The 15,176-nt window shown below is 37.2% G+C and overlaps 1 protein-coding gene across 7 annotated transcripts in view; it reads left to right on the plus strand.

Moving 5' to 3' along the window:
- Positions 1 to 11,878, plus strand: part of LOC114676711 (claudin-17) — an 89,843-nt gene extending 77,965 nt beyond the window's left edge. For all 7 annotated transcript variants that reach the window (XM_077997919.1, XM_077997920.1, XM_077997922.1 and 4 more), the window contains 2 exons: positions 988 to 9,173; positions 9,886 to 11,878. In XM_077997919.1, coding sequence (XP_077854045.1) covers positions 988 to 990 — 3 coding nt within the window. In that variant the 3' untranslated portion in view covers positions 991 to 9,173; positions 9,886 to 11,878. The remainder of the gene's footprint in view (positions 1 to 987; positions 9,174 to 9,885) is intronic.
- Positions 11,879 to 15,176: the final 3,298 nt, after the last annotated feature.

Genomic DNA, 15,176 nt, shown 5'->3' on the forward strand with positions numbered 1-15,176 from the left:
AGCACCCAGAACTCATTCCAGCTGCACTTTAACAAGCAAACCAGTGACCAATCAAGACCTCAACTCTCATCACTGTAGCGCTGTGGCAACAACTTAACTCCAGAAAAGTCACTGTGATGCAGGACAGGCAAGCCCCCAAACTGGGGCTTAGCTAGGGAGGGTTCTTGGCTTTGCCCAGGAAAGAATTCAAGGGTAAGTCGGTGGTGTTAAACAGATGGGCTAAACAGCAATTTTTATTGAAGCAGCAGCGTACAGCAGCAGAGGTACTGCTCCTTACAACCAGGACTACCCTATAGGCAGTGTGCCCAGAAAAGCAGCTCAGAGACACTTCAGCAGTCATGTTTATACTCACTTTTATTTACATGCAAATTAAGAGGTGGTTTATGCAGAAATTTCTAGGGAAAGGGTGGTAACTTCTGGATTGTCATGTTGTTGCCATGGAAAGGGACAGTAACTTCCAAGTGTTGCCATGGCAATGGTAAACTGACATGGCACCCTGGTGGGTGTGTCCATGGAAAGCTGCTTTAGCCTTGGCCCTGTGTAAACTAGTTTTCCATTTGGTTCCGTGTGAAAGCCCCACCTCCAGTGTTGAGTCTGCTCTTTTACCTCAACTGATGACGACCTTATATTATTAAAAACAGTAGCAACAACAATAAAACAAACGAAAGCGAAACTCGTTAACAACCAGAGCCTGTCAAACAGTAGGCAATGAAATTTAAGGTGTCCTTCTGAATTAAAATGTTTAAAAAATTAATTCAAAGGTAGAGGAAAGCTTTCATTGTTTAAGACAGTTGGGCGTGCAAGTTGGATAAGTAAGGTGGAACACCCAAAATGATGAAGCTTTATTTAGAATATTTGATTGTATTTTATTTTTTCTTGTTAGCAATTAAATAACATGGCTAGTTTTCAACTAAATCTGTTCTATTTCATGACAATAAAGCCAGGCCATCTGCATATATAACTGTGCTCTCTTTCTGTTTGCTCTAGTGAAGAAGTCATCATGAGCTACAATGAAAATGATACAGAGTGATTAAGATAAGTGAAAAATGACGTCCATGTTTTATCCCTCTGGAAAAATTATCTCAACTCTGAAAGGATTGTTTCTACTGAGCCTGAACTTCAAAACGGGTTCTGTATAAACGTTAATAAATACAGTTCTATGAGTTCTTGGATTTTAGCCTTGAGGTTATTATAGTCTCAGAAAAAGGCTGAAGAAAGGTCATTTAGAACAACCACATGTTATATTTCACTCTAACAAGGTGATAAAGAATATAACTGAAAAGCTACCAATGAAATGAAGATTATGAGAAAGTGGGAATTACCTTGAACCTACTCTCATATATTCTTGGTGTTGGGAACTGTTACAAAAATGTAAGGAAGCATCATAAATCTAGAAGAAGGTTCAACTTTAAGACAGAAGCCTGAATGTGCCAGTGAGGTTCACCTCTTAGGATTGTCAGATAAACAATAAGATTCTTATTTTAATTTTTTTTCAATATTAGCATACCCCAAATACTTCGTGGGACATACTTATACTTACAAAATATTGTTCTGTATCTGAAATTAAAATATAACTGGGTGTCCTCTATTTACCTGGTAAATAGGGCAACCCTATCCTCTCTCTTTTGAGACTCACTTAAAATTTCAGAAAAATAGGAAAACAACAAGTAAATCCACAGTCGCAGAGTGTGTGTTAGGGGATTGGTGAAGGCATCAGCAGAGGGAGAAAGTTAAACAAAGTGGTCTGAAAGAAAGCAGGTGGAATAATGTTGGCAAAGCAAAATGTAGAAAGTTGACTGCCCAGAATTCCTGAGATGGGATTGCAATGGAGGCAGCTGGCCTGCCCGGCAGCAGCCTGGAAAGGTCTGGTCGTAGGGAGGATGAACGGAATTGGAAGAAAAGCCGTACCCCCGAAGAGTTGTTCTCCTACGTGTCCCAGCATCACATGCAGAACTGCAGACAGCTAAGCTTTTACACCTCCTGCCAATATAATAAAAATAACCATAGTAACATACAGCTTTTCCCAAAGCAATGAAAAGAAGCATTTGGCAGAAATAGGCAGATACGATAGACTTCTTGCCCTCCACTTGGGACTGGTTTCTCAACATCTCACCCTAAAGCAAAGCCTTCCCAGCATGTATGAAGAGCTCAAAAATATTTGACAATAATAACAACAAAGATACTTAATACTAGGGCAGTAAGTCACACCAAGCGCAAACAATGCTACATGAATTTTGCCAGGTAGCAGCTCAACAAAAGGAAATGGAGATTGTTCAGACTTGCTTCTCCAGGACAGAAAATCAAGCAGGGATTCGAGATAGAGGCTAAATTGAAGAATGTGTGTGCCTCTGGCTGGAATAACTTCAGTGATTTATCTCTTGAAAAATTAAAGTTTTGGACAATGAGTCTGAGAAGTGGGAGGAGCCCTAATATATATTGTAACTGTCTTTTTTTTTTTTTTTTTTCTTTTTGAGACGGAGTCTCGCTCTATCGCCCAGGCTGGAGCACAGTGGTCGGATCTCAGCCGCCCACCACCTCGCCCGGCTAGTTTTTTGTATTTTTTAGTAGAGACGGGGTTTCACCGGGTTAGCCAGGATGGTCTCGATCTCCTGACCTCGTGATCTGCCCGTCTCGGCCTCCCAAAGTGCTGGGATGTAACTTTTTATTGTGAGCCTCCACAGCAAAGGATTACTGCCTTTTAAGAGAAGACCCCTTTTACCACTTATGGCACATTAGAGGTGAGCTTCTGTATGATTAAAAGCCTTTATCAAAAATATCCCCATTGGTTAACTGAATCTGTCTGTCAAGTGTATTCATAATTAATTGACACTAATGAAAAGCCTAGAGGTGCCAGTGGCCCTTTACAAGTTATTAAGAATGCATTGTATTGAGAGGCTGAGGCAGGTGGATCACAAGGTCAGGAGTTCGAGACCAGCCTGGCCAAGATGGCGAAACCCCAACTCTATTAAAACCACAAAAATTAGCTGTGTGTGGTGGCAGGTGCCTGTAATCCCAACTACTTGGGAGGCTGAGGCTGGAGAATTGCTTGCAGCTGGGCGGCAGAGGTTGCAGTGAGCCGAGATCACGCCACTGCACTCCAGCCTGGGCAACAAAGTGAAATTCCATCCAAAAAAAAAAAAAAAATTATTGTAATTAAATTAAGGCTTTTCCAGCAGCTTGTTTTTGCATAAATATTTGAAAATATGACTTCAGTAACTAAAGATATTTAAAGAAAATATGGAAGGCAGAAAGAAAAAAGAGTAGCTTTCTGAACTATACACATACACACACAAACACACACACATATATATATATATATCACTTAGGTGAGATTTTTATCTCATTTTTACATACAATTTTTTGTGCTCTGCAACCTATATGGGACCGCACTGAAAGAAGCAGATTTTCTCCGGAAAGATAAATGGCAAGTTTCTGGAGAAATGAATATACAAGTGTTATGCAGAATTGTTTGCTCCTTTAGAAATTGTTCATGTGAAAAATTACACTGCAAGCTACAGAAAGCCTATAGAGGCTAGGGAGAAAAACCGGTGACTGACAGACCAGTCTGATGTCTTTATTAGGAAAAGACATTCAAATAGCCAATGAAAAGTGCACAACTGAGGTCTCTGAGAAGAAAATTCACACTTATTCAAAAGGAGCAATGTTAGTTTCAGTCTAAAACCTGAAGACATTGTTGAGTTCCAGAGAATGGATATTCTAGGTGCTAATCAACTTTTCTTGGCCTTGATGGAAAAAATCATCCCTGGTTCTTTAGGCAAAACTGTCTTGCCTTATTAATTAAAGCAGCTTAATTAAATGTATACATGAGATAATAAAACTCTCCCATCCAGAATGGACTATAGATGCAAGAAGTGTGAAAATGAGTAATGTTAGTAGAAAGCTTGTTGTTGAAACCAAGCAAGGAGTATATTTCTTTACTAATTTGAAGAAGAATTAGAGGTTTTGTTTGTTAGGCTTTTGTTGTTTTTCAATCTATTTTAATTAAAAGGCACTGCAGAAGCAAAGGTATATTCTGATGAACTGAAGTCTCAGACTCCACATACCACTTTTCTTTATTATTTTGTCTATTCAGGGGCAGATGTTCCATATTTGTGGGAAGATCTAAACATTAAGTGGTAGACTATGTTTTCAAAGATTGACATCTGGTTTGTTAAAACCATTGAACCAAATGCAGTATTCAAAACCAGAAGTCAGTTTAGGATGGTTTTCTTTGTTAAAGTAATAGTAGGGCAGGCTCTAGCTTTTCCACACAGAGAAATGTGTTCGTTAATTTTAAAAAATATTCCTTGTACTTTCTCTCTCCCTCCATTTGCAGTTCCTCCCTTTAACAGATGGAGACTGTTTCTCTGCCTTCAGTTGACCTTTGGACTTATTTTGGCCAATAGAATGCAATGAAAGTAACCATGTGCTGAATCTAAGGCAGACGTCAGTGGCTGTGTGAGTTTCCATGATCTCTCAGAACTCCATCACTGTCCCGTGAACAAACCCAGGTTAGCCTATGGGAGTGAGACACCATATGAAGAGATCCCAGTTATCACAGCTGAGGCCATCCTAGACTTGTTTGCAGCCAGTTGATTCTGTAGGATGTAAGAAGGACCAGCCAAGGTCATCAGAGCCACATTTGCCACACCCACAGCTAACTGCAGCTATGTACCTGAGCCCAGCTGTGACAACTGCTTAGCTAATCTGGAGACTCATAAGCAATAAAGGATACTTTTGGATCTATAATCCACTGAAATTTGATTGGCTTGTTACACAGCAATAGCTAACTGATACAGGACAGCAGTGGTAGATTTAGAGATCAAACAATGAAAAATGAGATGTCTTTTGTTTTCTTTAAATGTATGTAGCCAAATACAGCAAAAGTTTTCCAAACTATTAAAAAAATATGAAAAGTCAGCCCTGAGAGTCAGACAGACCAGAGAGAGAAGTTCAGCTACAAAGTTCAGGTGCAAAAATGCATCTCTTAAGAGGAATAAAGAACGTCTACTATAACTCTGGTGGTTATATCTTGGAGGCTAAAAGAGCAAGGTAAACGTGCAATGGCAAAGGCAGAGTCCTCTTTGGAGGACAGGACAGCGATTCAGCAGAGAAGTAAAAAAAGAAAAAGAAGTTGGCTTAGCTTTTGGCTCTAAAAACAAAATCTCCTGTAATACCTTCATTTTTATCAATATACTTCTATTTTAAGCTGCATACAAAGAAGAAAGATTTTGGCTTCTGTTACTCCAACTTCCTTTTTTCTAGGGTCTTCAAACATGTTTCTATTCAGTTATCTGTGTCCCTACACAGGGCATAGGTTTTCTAATTTCTATATGAAAAGCTGCTTTTCAGAAGAGGGTACCCAGCCTGGGCAACACAGAGAGACCACGTCTCTACAAAAAAATCTAAAAATTAGCTAGGCATGGTAATGCACACCTGTAGTCCCAGCTGCTTGAGACACTGAGGCAAGAGGATCACTTCATCTTAGGAGTTCAAAGCTGCAATGAGCTATGACCTTTTTTCCTAGATAATTACTTCTGAAGAGAAAGCAAAATCAAGCCCTACATGAAATCATTCAGCAAGGAGATGGCAGATACATGATATTTTCTCGAGAAATAAAATAGAAGGAGGTATGGAGGCTGGGACCCATTCTAATTCTATGCAAGTCTAGGCTCTGCATGGCAGAGGGGCATGTAAATGTTGCCCTCCAGTACAGTGGATATAGGACTAATTGTCCTGTACTGAGGCTGGTGAAACAACAAGGCCTTGAGCCATGGGTTTCTCATTGATCTTTTGAAGGGCTTACTTTATTTTTACCAGCATTTCCTAAATGTATCTTAACTCCCTGCCTCGAGGCTCAATGGGATTATTCCTCCCAGAACAAAAAATATATTGAAAGATTAAGAGTGCAACTTAAGAATTCAGTGGCATTCAACACTGATAGCACTCCTCTGGAAAACAACAGTATAGCCTTTACCTCCTTACTGGAAGACTGCCTGTGACTTCTTGGAAATGAATGAATGGTTCTTTCTACCATCATTTTTCCCAGAAGGGTAAGAACACAGATATTTTATTTCCCTGGTTCTTTTATTAAAGCAACGTTGGATATTATTTATACAACTTAAGACTTGATTACCCTTAACACTGGAGTCGCTATTTGTACCAAAATTCATCTTTCTGACTAGCAGCACTAAAGCTTCTCCAGTATGCCTTCCCTCTCCGCCCCCACAAAATGTCTCACACTTATGTTACCTTTGCGTTACAGTATTCACTGCTCTACCTGGCTTGCTTCCTCTTTTTCTTGCTCTTTTCTTCTCTCTCTCTGTCTCTTTCTCTGGCCTAAAAAGCAATGGGAAAATCCTTTTCCATTGGTAATGGTCTCACAGGCAGAGAAGATACCTAAAGGTAAAGAATTGAGAAACTACCCTAGAAGTTCTAGAACATGGACAGGGAGGTATAGGTCAGTTTTCTGTTGCTAACGTAACACATCACCACAAATCTAGTGGTTTAAAGCAACAAAGGTTTATTATCCTACAATTCTGGTGGTCAGAAATCCAAAACTGAGTTTTAAGAGGCTAAAATCAAGGTGTAAACAGAAAGGATATAGAAGAGATGCTATTCGTTTGCCTTTTCTAGAAGCCACCTGCATCCTTGGGCTCATAACCTCTTCCTCCATCTTCTAAGTAACTCACATAGCATCTTCTCTCTCTGACTCTGCTTCTCTCCTCATTGTCATTACGCAGAATTTTTCTGACTCTGGCCCTCCTTCCTTCCTCTTATTAAGGACCCTTGCAACTGCATTGGATCCACCCGGATAATCCAGATTATCTCCCTGTCTCATGGTTCTTGATTTAATCACATCTGTAAAGTCCCTTTTTGCCATGTAAGGTAACATATTGACAGGTTTTGGAAATTAGAACACAAACCTCTGTAGGAGCCATTATTCTGTCTAACACAGAAGAGTAACAAGAAAAATATTTTTTGAGTTATTCTTTGGGCATGTGTCTTAGGCAACTGTATTAGTTTGTTTTCATGCTGCTAATAAAGACATACCCAGGACTGAGTAATTTATAAAGGAAAGAGGTTTAATGGACTCACAGTTCCACATGGCTGGAGAGGCCTCACAATCATGGCAGGAGGCAAATGAGGAGCAAAGGCATGTCTTACATGGTGACAGGCAAGAGCGCATGTTGAGGGGAACTGCCCTTTATAAAACAATCAGCTCTAGTGAGACTTACTCACTACCACAAGAACAGTATGGGGGAAACTGCCCCCATGATTCAATTATCTCCACCTTGCCCCATCCTTGACACATGGGGATTATTACCATTCAGGGTGAGATTTGAGTGGGGACACAGTCAAACCATATCAGCAACGTTTAAGTCCTTCCCCATATACTACTCAATTTATCCTTATAGAACCCTGTGAGATATGGATTATTTTCCCCTTTAATAGAAAATTAAATAAATTATTATAATATTTAGCAGAACTAAAGTTATCATAAGTGTGCCTCTATAATTGTGTAAAATTCTCAATTAAAAATGAATTGCTTCAATAGGTCTATTTTGGGAGACATTTTGAAAACCTTAAAAGATATTCAATGATTTTGTAGTCATTAACATAAATAAGAACACTTTTTCTACTAATGTTTTGACTTGGGTTGACCCATGACTTAATAAATGATAGCAAAATTGTTTTGAAAATCAATTTCAGAAGACACAGATATTTATCTGTGACTTACACTAACAATCAAGAAGGCATAAATCTGAACAATATTTTTGGTTTCCCATATATAAATTGGTATGTAATATCTTCTGGAATTTTAGCTTTTGGATAATGTACATTCTATAATTAACCTATGATCAACCTATTGCTCCCTTTTAGACCAAACTTATTGTATCAGTAAACCATAAGAAAAAAATAGATGTTCTGTAAAAACATTTATTCAGAAGCCATTACCTCTTATTTAAGGGAAATGTATAATAGCTTTTAAATATTGACTCTTAAGACTTTTTGACCCTACATTTCTTGTATGTCCAAGATACAGAAGCAAATTTTCTTAGTGTTTTTTCTATACTGGTCATTATATCAGAATTGGAAAGTGAGATGGTAAGAGAATCAAGTTACAGAAACATAATGTCAATAACTTTGCTCATTTTAAAATTCAAGAATCCCACTAGAAAGATTTGGGCTCCCAAAATGAAGGTATAGTTCTATGGTCTGAATGTTTGTGCCCTCTAAAATTCATGGGCTGAAATTCTCACCCTCATGGTGATGGCATTAAGAGGTGGGTTTTTGAGAGGTGAGTATGTAATGAAGGTGGAGCCCTCACGCATGGTATTAGTGTCCTTATTAAATGAGGCTCAAGGGAGGTTGTTTGCCTCTTCCATCATATGAGGATGCAGCAAGGAGATGCCTTCTATGAACCAAGAAGTGAGCCTTCACTTGATAATGAATCTTCCAGTGCCTTGATCTTGCACTTGTTAGCCTGCAGACTGTGAGAATAAATTTCTGTTGTTTATAAGCCACCCAGTCTATGGTATTTTGTTATAACAACTAGAATGAACTAAAACATATAGTCTGCTAATGCTGTTTATGTCTCAGTTCTATTTCTACGGAAATATTAACTCATGCTATCTTGCTCTCAACCTCTACATCCTAGTATTATTTAAAAGGGTCATCAACACACATATTGGTATAAAAGGCCTGAGGATGAACAAGCTCTGAGAGATGCGACAGGGGAATAGAAGTACCACTGCCTGTGGTGTTTGAAGATGGCACTACCTACCAATAAAGGCAGTGCTACCCGATAGCTTCAAGTTGCATGATTTGGTAGCAGACTTGAGCCAGATGCTTGGGACTGGATTGTACACTGCTGCCAGTTTTCCTCTATCACTAAGCGAATATATCCTTTCCTTTATGGGAAAAGCTCTCCTTTTCATACCGGGCATTAGTATTATTAATTCTATTTGTTTACTGATGAATATTTTCAGGCTAAGTGAAGCTCCTTGCCTTCCACAAATGAAGAACAAACGTTCTGGCTTCTCCGATTAAATGACCAGGAAATTTAACCCTTTCAGCTACCTCACACAGACGACTTCCTTATCTGATCTTAATAGTCAAGATAAATATTTTGACAAGGATGGAAACAGGCCAAATGGTAACAAAACCAGGTATTCTCTGAAGACTATTACAAAGCAGAATAACTAAAACATCAGAAATGGTAGTAAAGAATTTGTTCTGGTTTAGACTAAGATACATGCTTATGGTAATTCCTAGACCATCAAATATTAACATTTGTTCTCATTAGAGAGCAACAACTCTCCGCACTGGGTCTTGAGGGCTTCACCAAGTTTGGTTCTCCACAGCGCCACCCTCTGGCCTTTTCAACGTATGCAGTCTTCAGCGAGCATTTCCTTGAGAACCTACAACGAAATTAGCATGTGGTAAACACAGGGAAGTTAGATACGGAAGGATTTACTCCCTTTCTTTGAGAAAGGCATACAGAGCTTTAAGATCTATTAGCATCTTGAGGTATCAAAATAGGCAAATGACCAGTAAAAAATGTAAATAAAGGAGAATGGATAAAGGGAAGAAAAAGGAAGGGAAAGAGCAAGGAATATAATGCTCTCATTGGTGACGTAAAGCATGTATTAAAGAAAGTAAATAATAAGCCAAAAGAACATGGGAAAAAATAGGGCAGTATCAAATGAAGTATGGTAAGATTGATAGACGTTTGGGATCATGGCCTAGTCAATTAAGAGGCTGTCTGATTCTGGTTACACAAGACATAATGGATAAATATATGCATCTTTTAAAAGAAAACCTATTCATTTGTGGTATTTGGAGCTTGTCCTCTGATTTCTTTTTCCCTCTCCTGTTCAGCCCACCCTTTCTTACTTACAGAGCATCCTTGTTACTCAGCATCCCAACGTCTTCCAACGATCACGTGCTTCATTGAACAGCCATGACCATCTCTTCTTCAGTGCTCAGTTTAATAATGAGCACATGAGAAATTCTGCTCATTAAAGACATAGAGAAGAATGCTGGAGGCTTCTTGGAAAGATGGCTTGCCTCCCTCCCACCTCCCATAAAAACAACACTGGAGAAAGGCACCCCTCTTCTTTTCCTGGAATTTCTCAGGTTTTCACATGAGCAATGGACCTGCAGCAGAAATCACAGGGGGAGCTGCCCTGTAGAGAGAGCCAATCCATGAAGTATGGCAAGAGCATAAGGACAGAAAGCACTTGGACTCTTGATGAAGTCAGTGAGCCACTAAATTCGCCAACTTGGGCCCTGCCCTATGTTAGTATACCTCCCCCTGTTCAATAGATTTTTCTCCACTATGTAAGATATTTGGAGTTGAGATTTTTATTGCATGCATACAAATGCATCCAAATTAGTGTATTCTCTAATTTGTTATCTGGCTATGTCATGCTTCATCAATACTTTTTATGTGGTGACACGCTAGGGAAATGAAAATCCATGGAAATGAAGTTAATACATTTCACTTTTTTAAGACAAGATGGATTGATAATAAAAAAATGGTAAATATTTCAAATAAATTGCATATAAGCATAATATATCTTTTTGTTATTTTTAAAATTCACAAAAATACCTTCAACTGGAATGGTATCAGACAATATAAATCTGGTATTTGGCGCTTTCCTTACACGTTAACTGAGTCAGATACACATATCTGATTCTAAATTCTTGGCACATATACATAAAGATTTGAATAATCTGTAAGGAAAAAGAGGAATTAAACTTTAAAATGAATAATCTCATATTGTATTTTGATGAGAATTATTTTAAAAGTTTAACCTTGAATTAGAGATGTAACTGTGCCACGAGGATTTTGCAACCTTTAAACATTTCAATGAAAAACCAAACACATTGTTTAGTTGGTACTATGTAAACCAAATATCTGATAGATATTTAATATTTCTTTATAATGGATTCAGTGTCACCGAGCCATATAACTGACAAATCAAGAGTTTTCCAGGACTTTCTAACTCTCTGAATGAAGTTTCATGTGCTAATCGCACAGCCTCGCAGACATAGCTTCTTTGTTTCAATATTCATGTTTATTGACATGTCTGTATGCATGCCCGGGACAGAAGCTAATTAATGAATGAAACTGATTTATAATTTGACAGCTGTTAATTCTTCATTAGCTGCACTTTTAAAATTTGTGTCTATCTGGAAAGAAACATGTTTGTCATTTTCCGAGAGAGGAAAGTAAAATCTAATCTACTAGATTATTATGAATTTGTGGATTAACGCAAAACTAAAGCAAACTAATAACTACCTAAAAGCTGTTCAGCTCTCTGAGACTGCACTACAACCTGTGTGATCCCTATTGCTTCCAGAAATATAATGATGGTTTTGCCTTTTTATTTTGATTTTTAAAAAATCAACTGTTTTTTTCTCCAAACTGTCAGAATAAATGACATGTGGTAAGACCTTTGAAGCCATTATGTAAAAGTTAAGCCTGCAAGTTCACTAATTTATGGGAAAAATAAAGAAAAACATGTCAGAGCCATAGGGAGAGTGGCTTTTAATTGGAAGTTTGAACTTACAGTGTAAAATCTTAGTCTCCCAAGGTTGTTACTTTCTGAGTGAATGGAAGAAAATAGGGTAATTGAGAAAAGAAAAAATGTAACTGGCTTTCTGTGAGTTTTCTGGCAATGCCCAGTGAATAGAATTGGTGAAATTCAGCAAAGGTACCAAGAGACCCCTTATGCCATGATACTGAGCATCATCCAAGTGAGTTGAATGGATAGATTTTATTCCCTCATCATTTTCCAAGCACATAGTAATGTTAACATTTTGTTCTTGCCTGCTGTTTGATAAAGTTGTATTGTATTCAACTCTAGCTGGGTTTTTGGCAAAATTATTTTGTGGGATAGTAACTAAATTTTATGTAAGTTGACATCTTTATATCTTTCAAATGAATTGTTTATTTGAAGATAATTTTTAAAAACTAAATATTTTCACAGCAAAATGTAGATAATAAGAGTTGTTTAGATATTCCACTACTTCTTATTTATGTAATTTTTCATATTTCAACATCTTAGAGTTACAATTAATAACTCTAATTATTACTCTAATTGACGTCTTTCTCCCCATTTACTATTATGTGAAAAAATGGTGCAAATTATTAATGGCATCTAAGTTGAGATGAAATACAGTAGCTTTACTATTCTAATAATGTCTCATGCATTCAGCATCTCTCACATTTTAAGCTGTGTGGTCTTTTTATCTACCTGTTTAATTCATGTGGGCTTTGAAATTTGTGTCCTCCCTCCAATTTCATCTTCCATGGCCATCCAGCTCTATGTGTCAAAATTTTCAACATTCTGCTCAAAACTCCAAGGTAGAATTCAGCTGCTATTCCCTTCTGAAAGCTCTCCTTGGTTATCCAAACCAGAAATGCCATCTTTAGTCCTTAAACTACAACTCCTGTTTTCTTAACTACAACCATAGTGCTTTTCCTAAATTGCCTCTTATTAAATGTATGTGTGTATCTATGTAGCCACATAGATACAGAATTATGAAATAATGTTTTTATATTCAAATGCTTAGCCCTGTGTTCGAGGATTTTCATGATATGTTCCCCAAATGATTGTACATTCTTACTTCTCACTAGTTCATTAAGATTTTTGTGATACTGTTGTCATAGTGGAGTAGTTGATGTTATTTTAACACTCAGCACATCAATGCTTCCATGATTAGTTCATGATTCTTCCTCGGGCTGTAATATCCTTTCCTAATTCACTTATCACAATAAATCATTTTTTGCGATCCTGCTCAAATATTGTAGATTAAAAATATCCTTCAAGGCTGTCTGCCAGATTTAGTTATTTCTTCTTCTGTGCACATGAAGTTACATTGCATATGCTTCTCTAAAACATATTATTCAGCCTTGCTTTGAAATTTGTTTTCTCCCCTGAAGGATTGTAGACACTTCTAGGACACAATTTTTATCTTACATATTTTGTTATTTTCAAAGAATTCCAGGCATAAAAGATATTGTTCATCCTACGGTGTTTTCATTTTTTATGTGACCATCTCTAAGAAACCCTATTCTTTGTCGCATCTATAAAGTGATAGTGTCAAGTTCCTCTATGAGGCAAAGATATAATACCTCATGCCTAGGTAGGCATTGCAAAGTATTTAAGTTGAGAATCAAAACCCAATTGTCTGATTTTCTGCCAATTCTGGGGATGTTATTGGGTCTGTTCTAAGTAGAACCTCATAGGAGAACTTAATTTAGTAGTAGTTTATGTTTGTCTAATGATTTGCTGAAGGTATCCATCTACAATCTGATTCAAAACATCATTTCTTTCTAATTCAAGGAAGGGAAAGAAAAACACACGTCTGCGTCTATGAGGAAGTGACTCCCAGAGGGTACTGATTGTTATGTCAATGGCAGTCCCCCCTTACTTATTCCTGATAATTTATAGGGAAAAAAATGTGCTTAAGGAAGTCTTGCTCTTCCCCACAATCCTAAGGATGAACCGTAATTGATGAAAGGAAGAACATGTGACAAAATTCTAGACAACTGCAAATAAAAAGTTGTCCACTAGAGCTTCTTACTTGATTACAAATAGGCATAAGTTCCATTTGTAGTGTTGACAATTAAACGCTGACTCCACTGGCCCTCTCACACACAGCAAATATTAACTCTGGACATAGTACCGAAAGGAATAGCCTGAAGTCCCTGAAGTGTAAATAGAACAGGCAAAATCTGGAGAGAAATGGACACAGAGAAGAAGGAAACAACATTGTGTTAGCTCCAATTTTAGCCTTTTAGCCTGCAAGCAAGTGTCAGTTAATATTGCCCACGGTGGCCAAAATTTCAATAGAAAACTCACAGAATTTCCGGCCTAAAGAACCAGAGGGCAGACTTCAAGGCAACCATAGCTTCTAGAATGTGAGGGGGATATCCAGGAAAGAAAAGAGGCATAGAGAAGGGTAGAATCACATTTTGAGTACAAACTCTACCCAGATTTCTGGCTCATATCGAAACCACACATATGGAGCTCATATTCAGAGGAATCCAGCTAAGAATAAAATAACTAAACTGAAATTTGACCTGTTGCTGAAAAGACAGAGCTTGGAGTCCAACCAAGTAAACTGAATACCAAAACAACAATAACAGCAAAAACAACAAAAACATTTTCTGCAGCAATATAAAAAGATCCAGAGCCTTCAAAATAATGTAAATCACAAATTCAGGACATCATCCAGAAGTGTGCAATGTAAAAACAACCAGTAAAATGTCTACTTTCCAAAAGAGGAGACAATTAATATAGAACAATTCCAAGGTATCTCAGATATTGAATTGGCATGAAAAAAATGTTTGAGTAGCTAGTATAACCAGTTCAATGAGATAAAGGAAATAAGTTTGTAATAAATGAATTAGCTGGGTGTGGTGGTGCACACCTGTAATCCCAGCTACTTGAGAGGCTGAAGCAGGATAATCACTTGAACCAGGGAGGCAGAGGTTGCAGTGAGCCAAGATCGTGCCACTGCACTCCAGCCTGGGCCAAAGACTGAGTGAGACTTGATCTCAAAAATAAAATAAAATAAAATAAATGAAAGGATGGTAAATCTCAGCAGTGGAACAGAAAGCATTAAAAAAATGAACCAAATAAAAAATTTAGAAATAAAATAGCCAATATTTTAGGAAAAATACTAGATTTGCTGTATTAAAAACTTTTGAAGTCTAAAGTTAAGTGAACTAAGATTTCATCTTAAGAAGTAGGGAATAAAAATAATTTCAAAGCAAGTGGAAGGTAGAAAATAATAAATAGCAGAAATCAATGAAATGAAAAACAAATTTTAGAGAAAGCTAACAAAGGCAATTTTGATACTTTGTAAGATCAATAAAATTAGGAACCTCTAGTTCTATTAATTTTTAAAAGTGGAATAAATAGAAATTACCAAAGACAAAAGAGGAGTAATTATTTCAGATCCTATCAACATTAAAAGGATTAAAAGAGAATATTATCATCAGCATTATACCAACAACTTAAATATCTATAATAAATGGCTAAATTTTTTGACAAATAAAACTACAGACACAACAAGAGATTTAAAATTCTCTGATTAGCCCTATATCCAGTAGTTAAATAACATGTTTTAAATCAGTCTTCCTACAAAAAAAT

Source organism: Macaca mulatta, chromosome 3 (assembly GCF_049350105.2).
Source record: "Macaca mulatta isolate MMU2019108-1 chromosome 3, T2T-MMU8v2.0, whole genome shotgun sequence".
NCBI classification, from domain to species: domain Eukaryota; kingdom Metazoa; phylum Chordata; class Mammalia; order Primates; family Cercopithecidae; genus Macaca; species Macaca mulatta.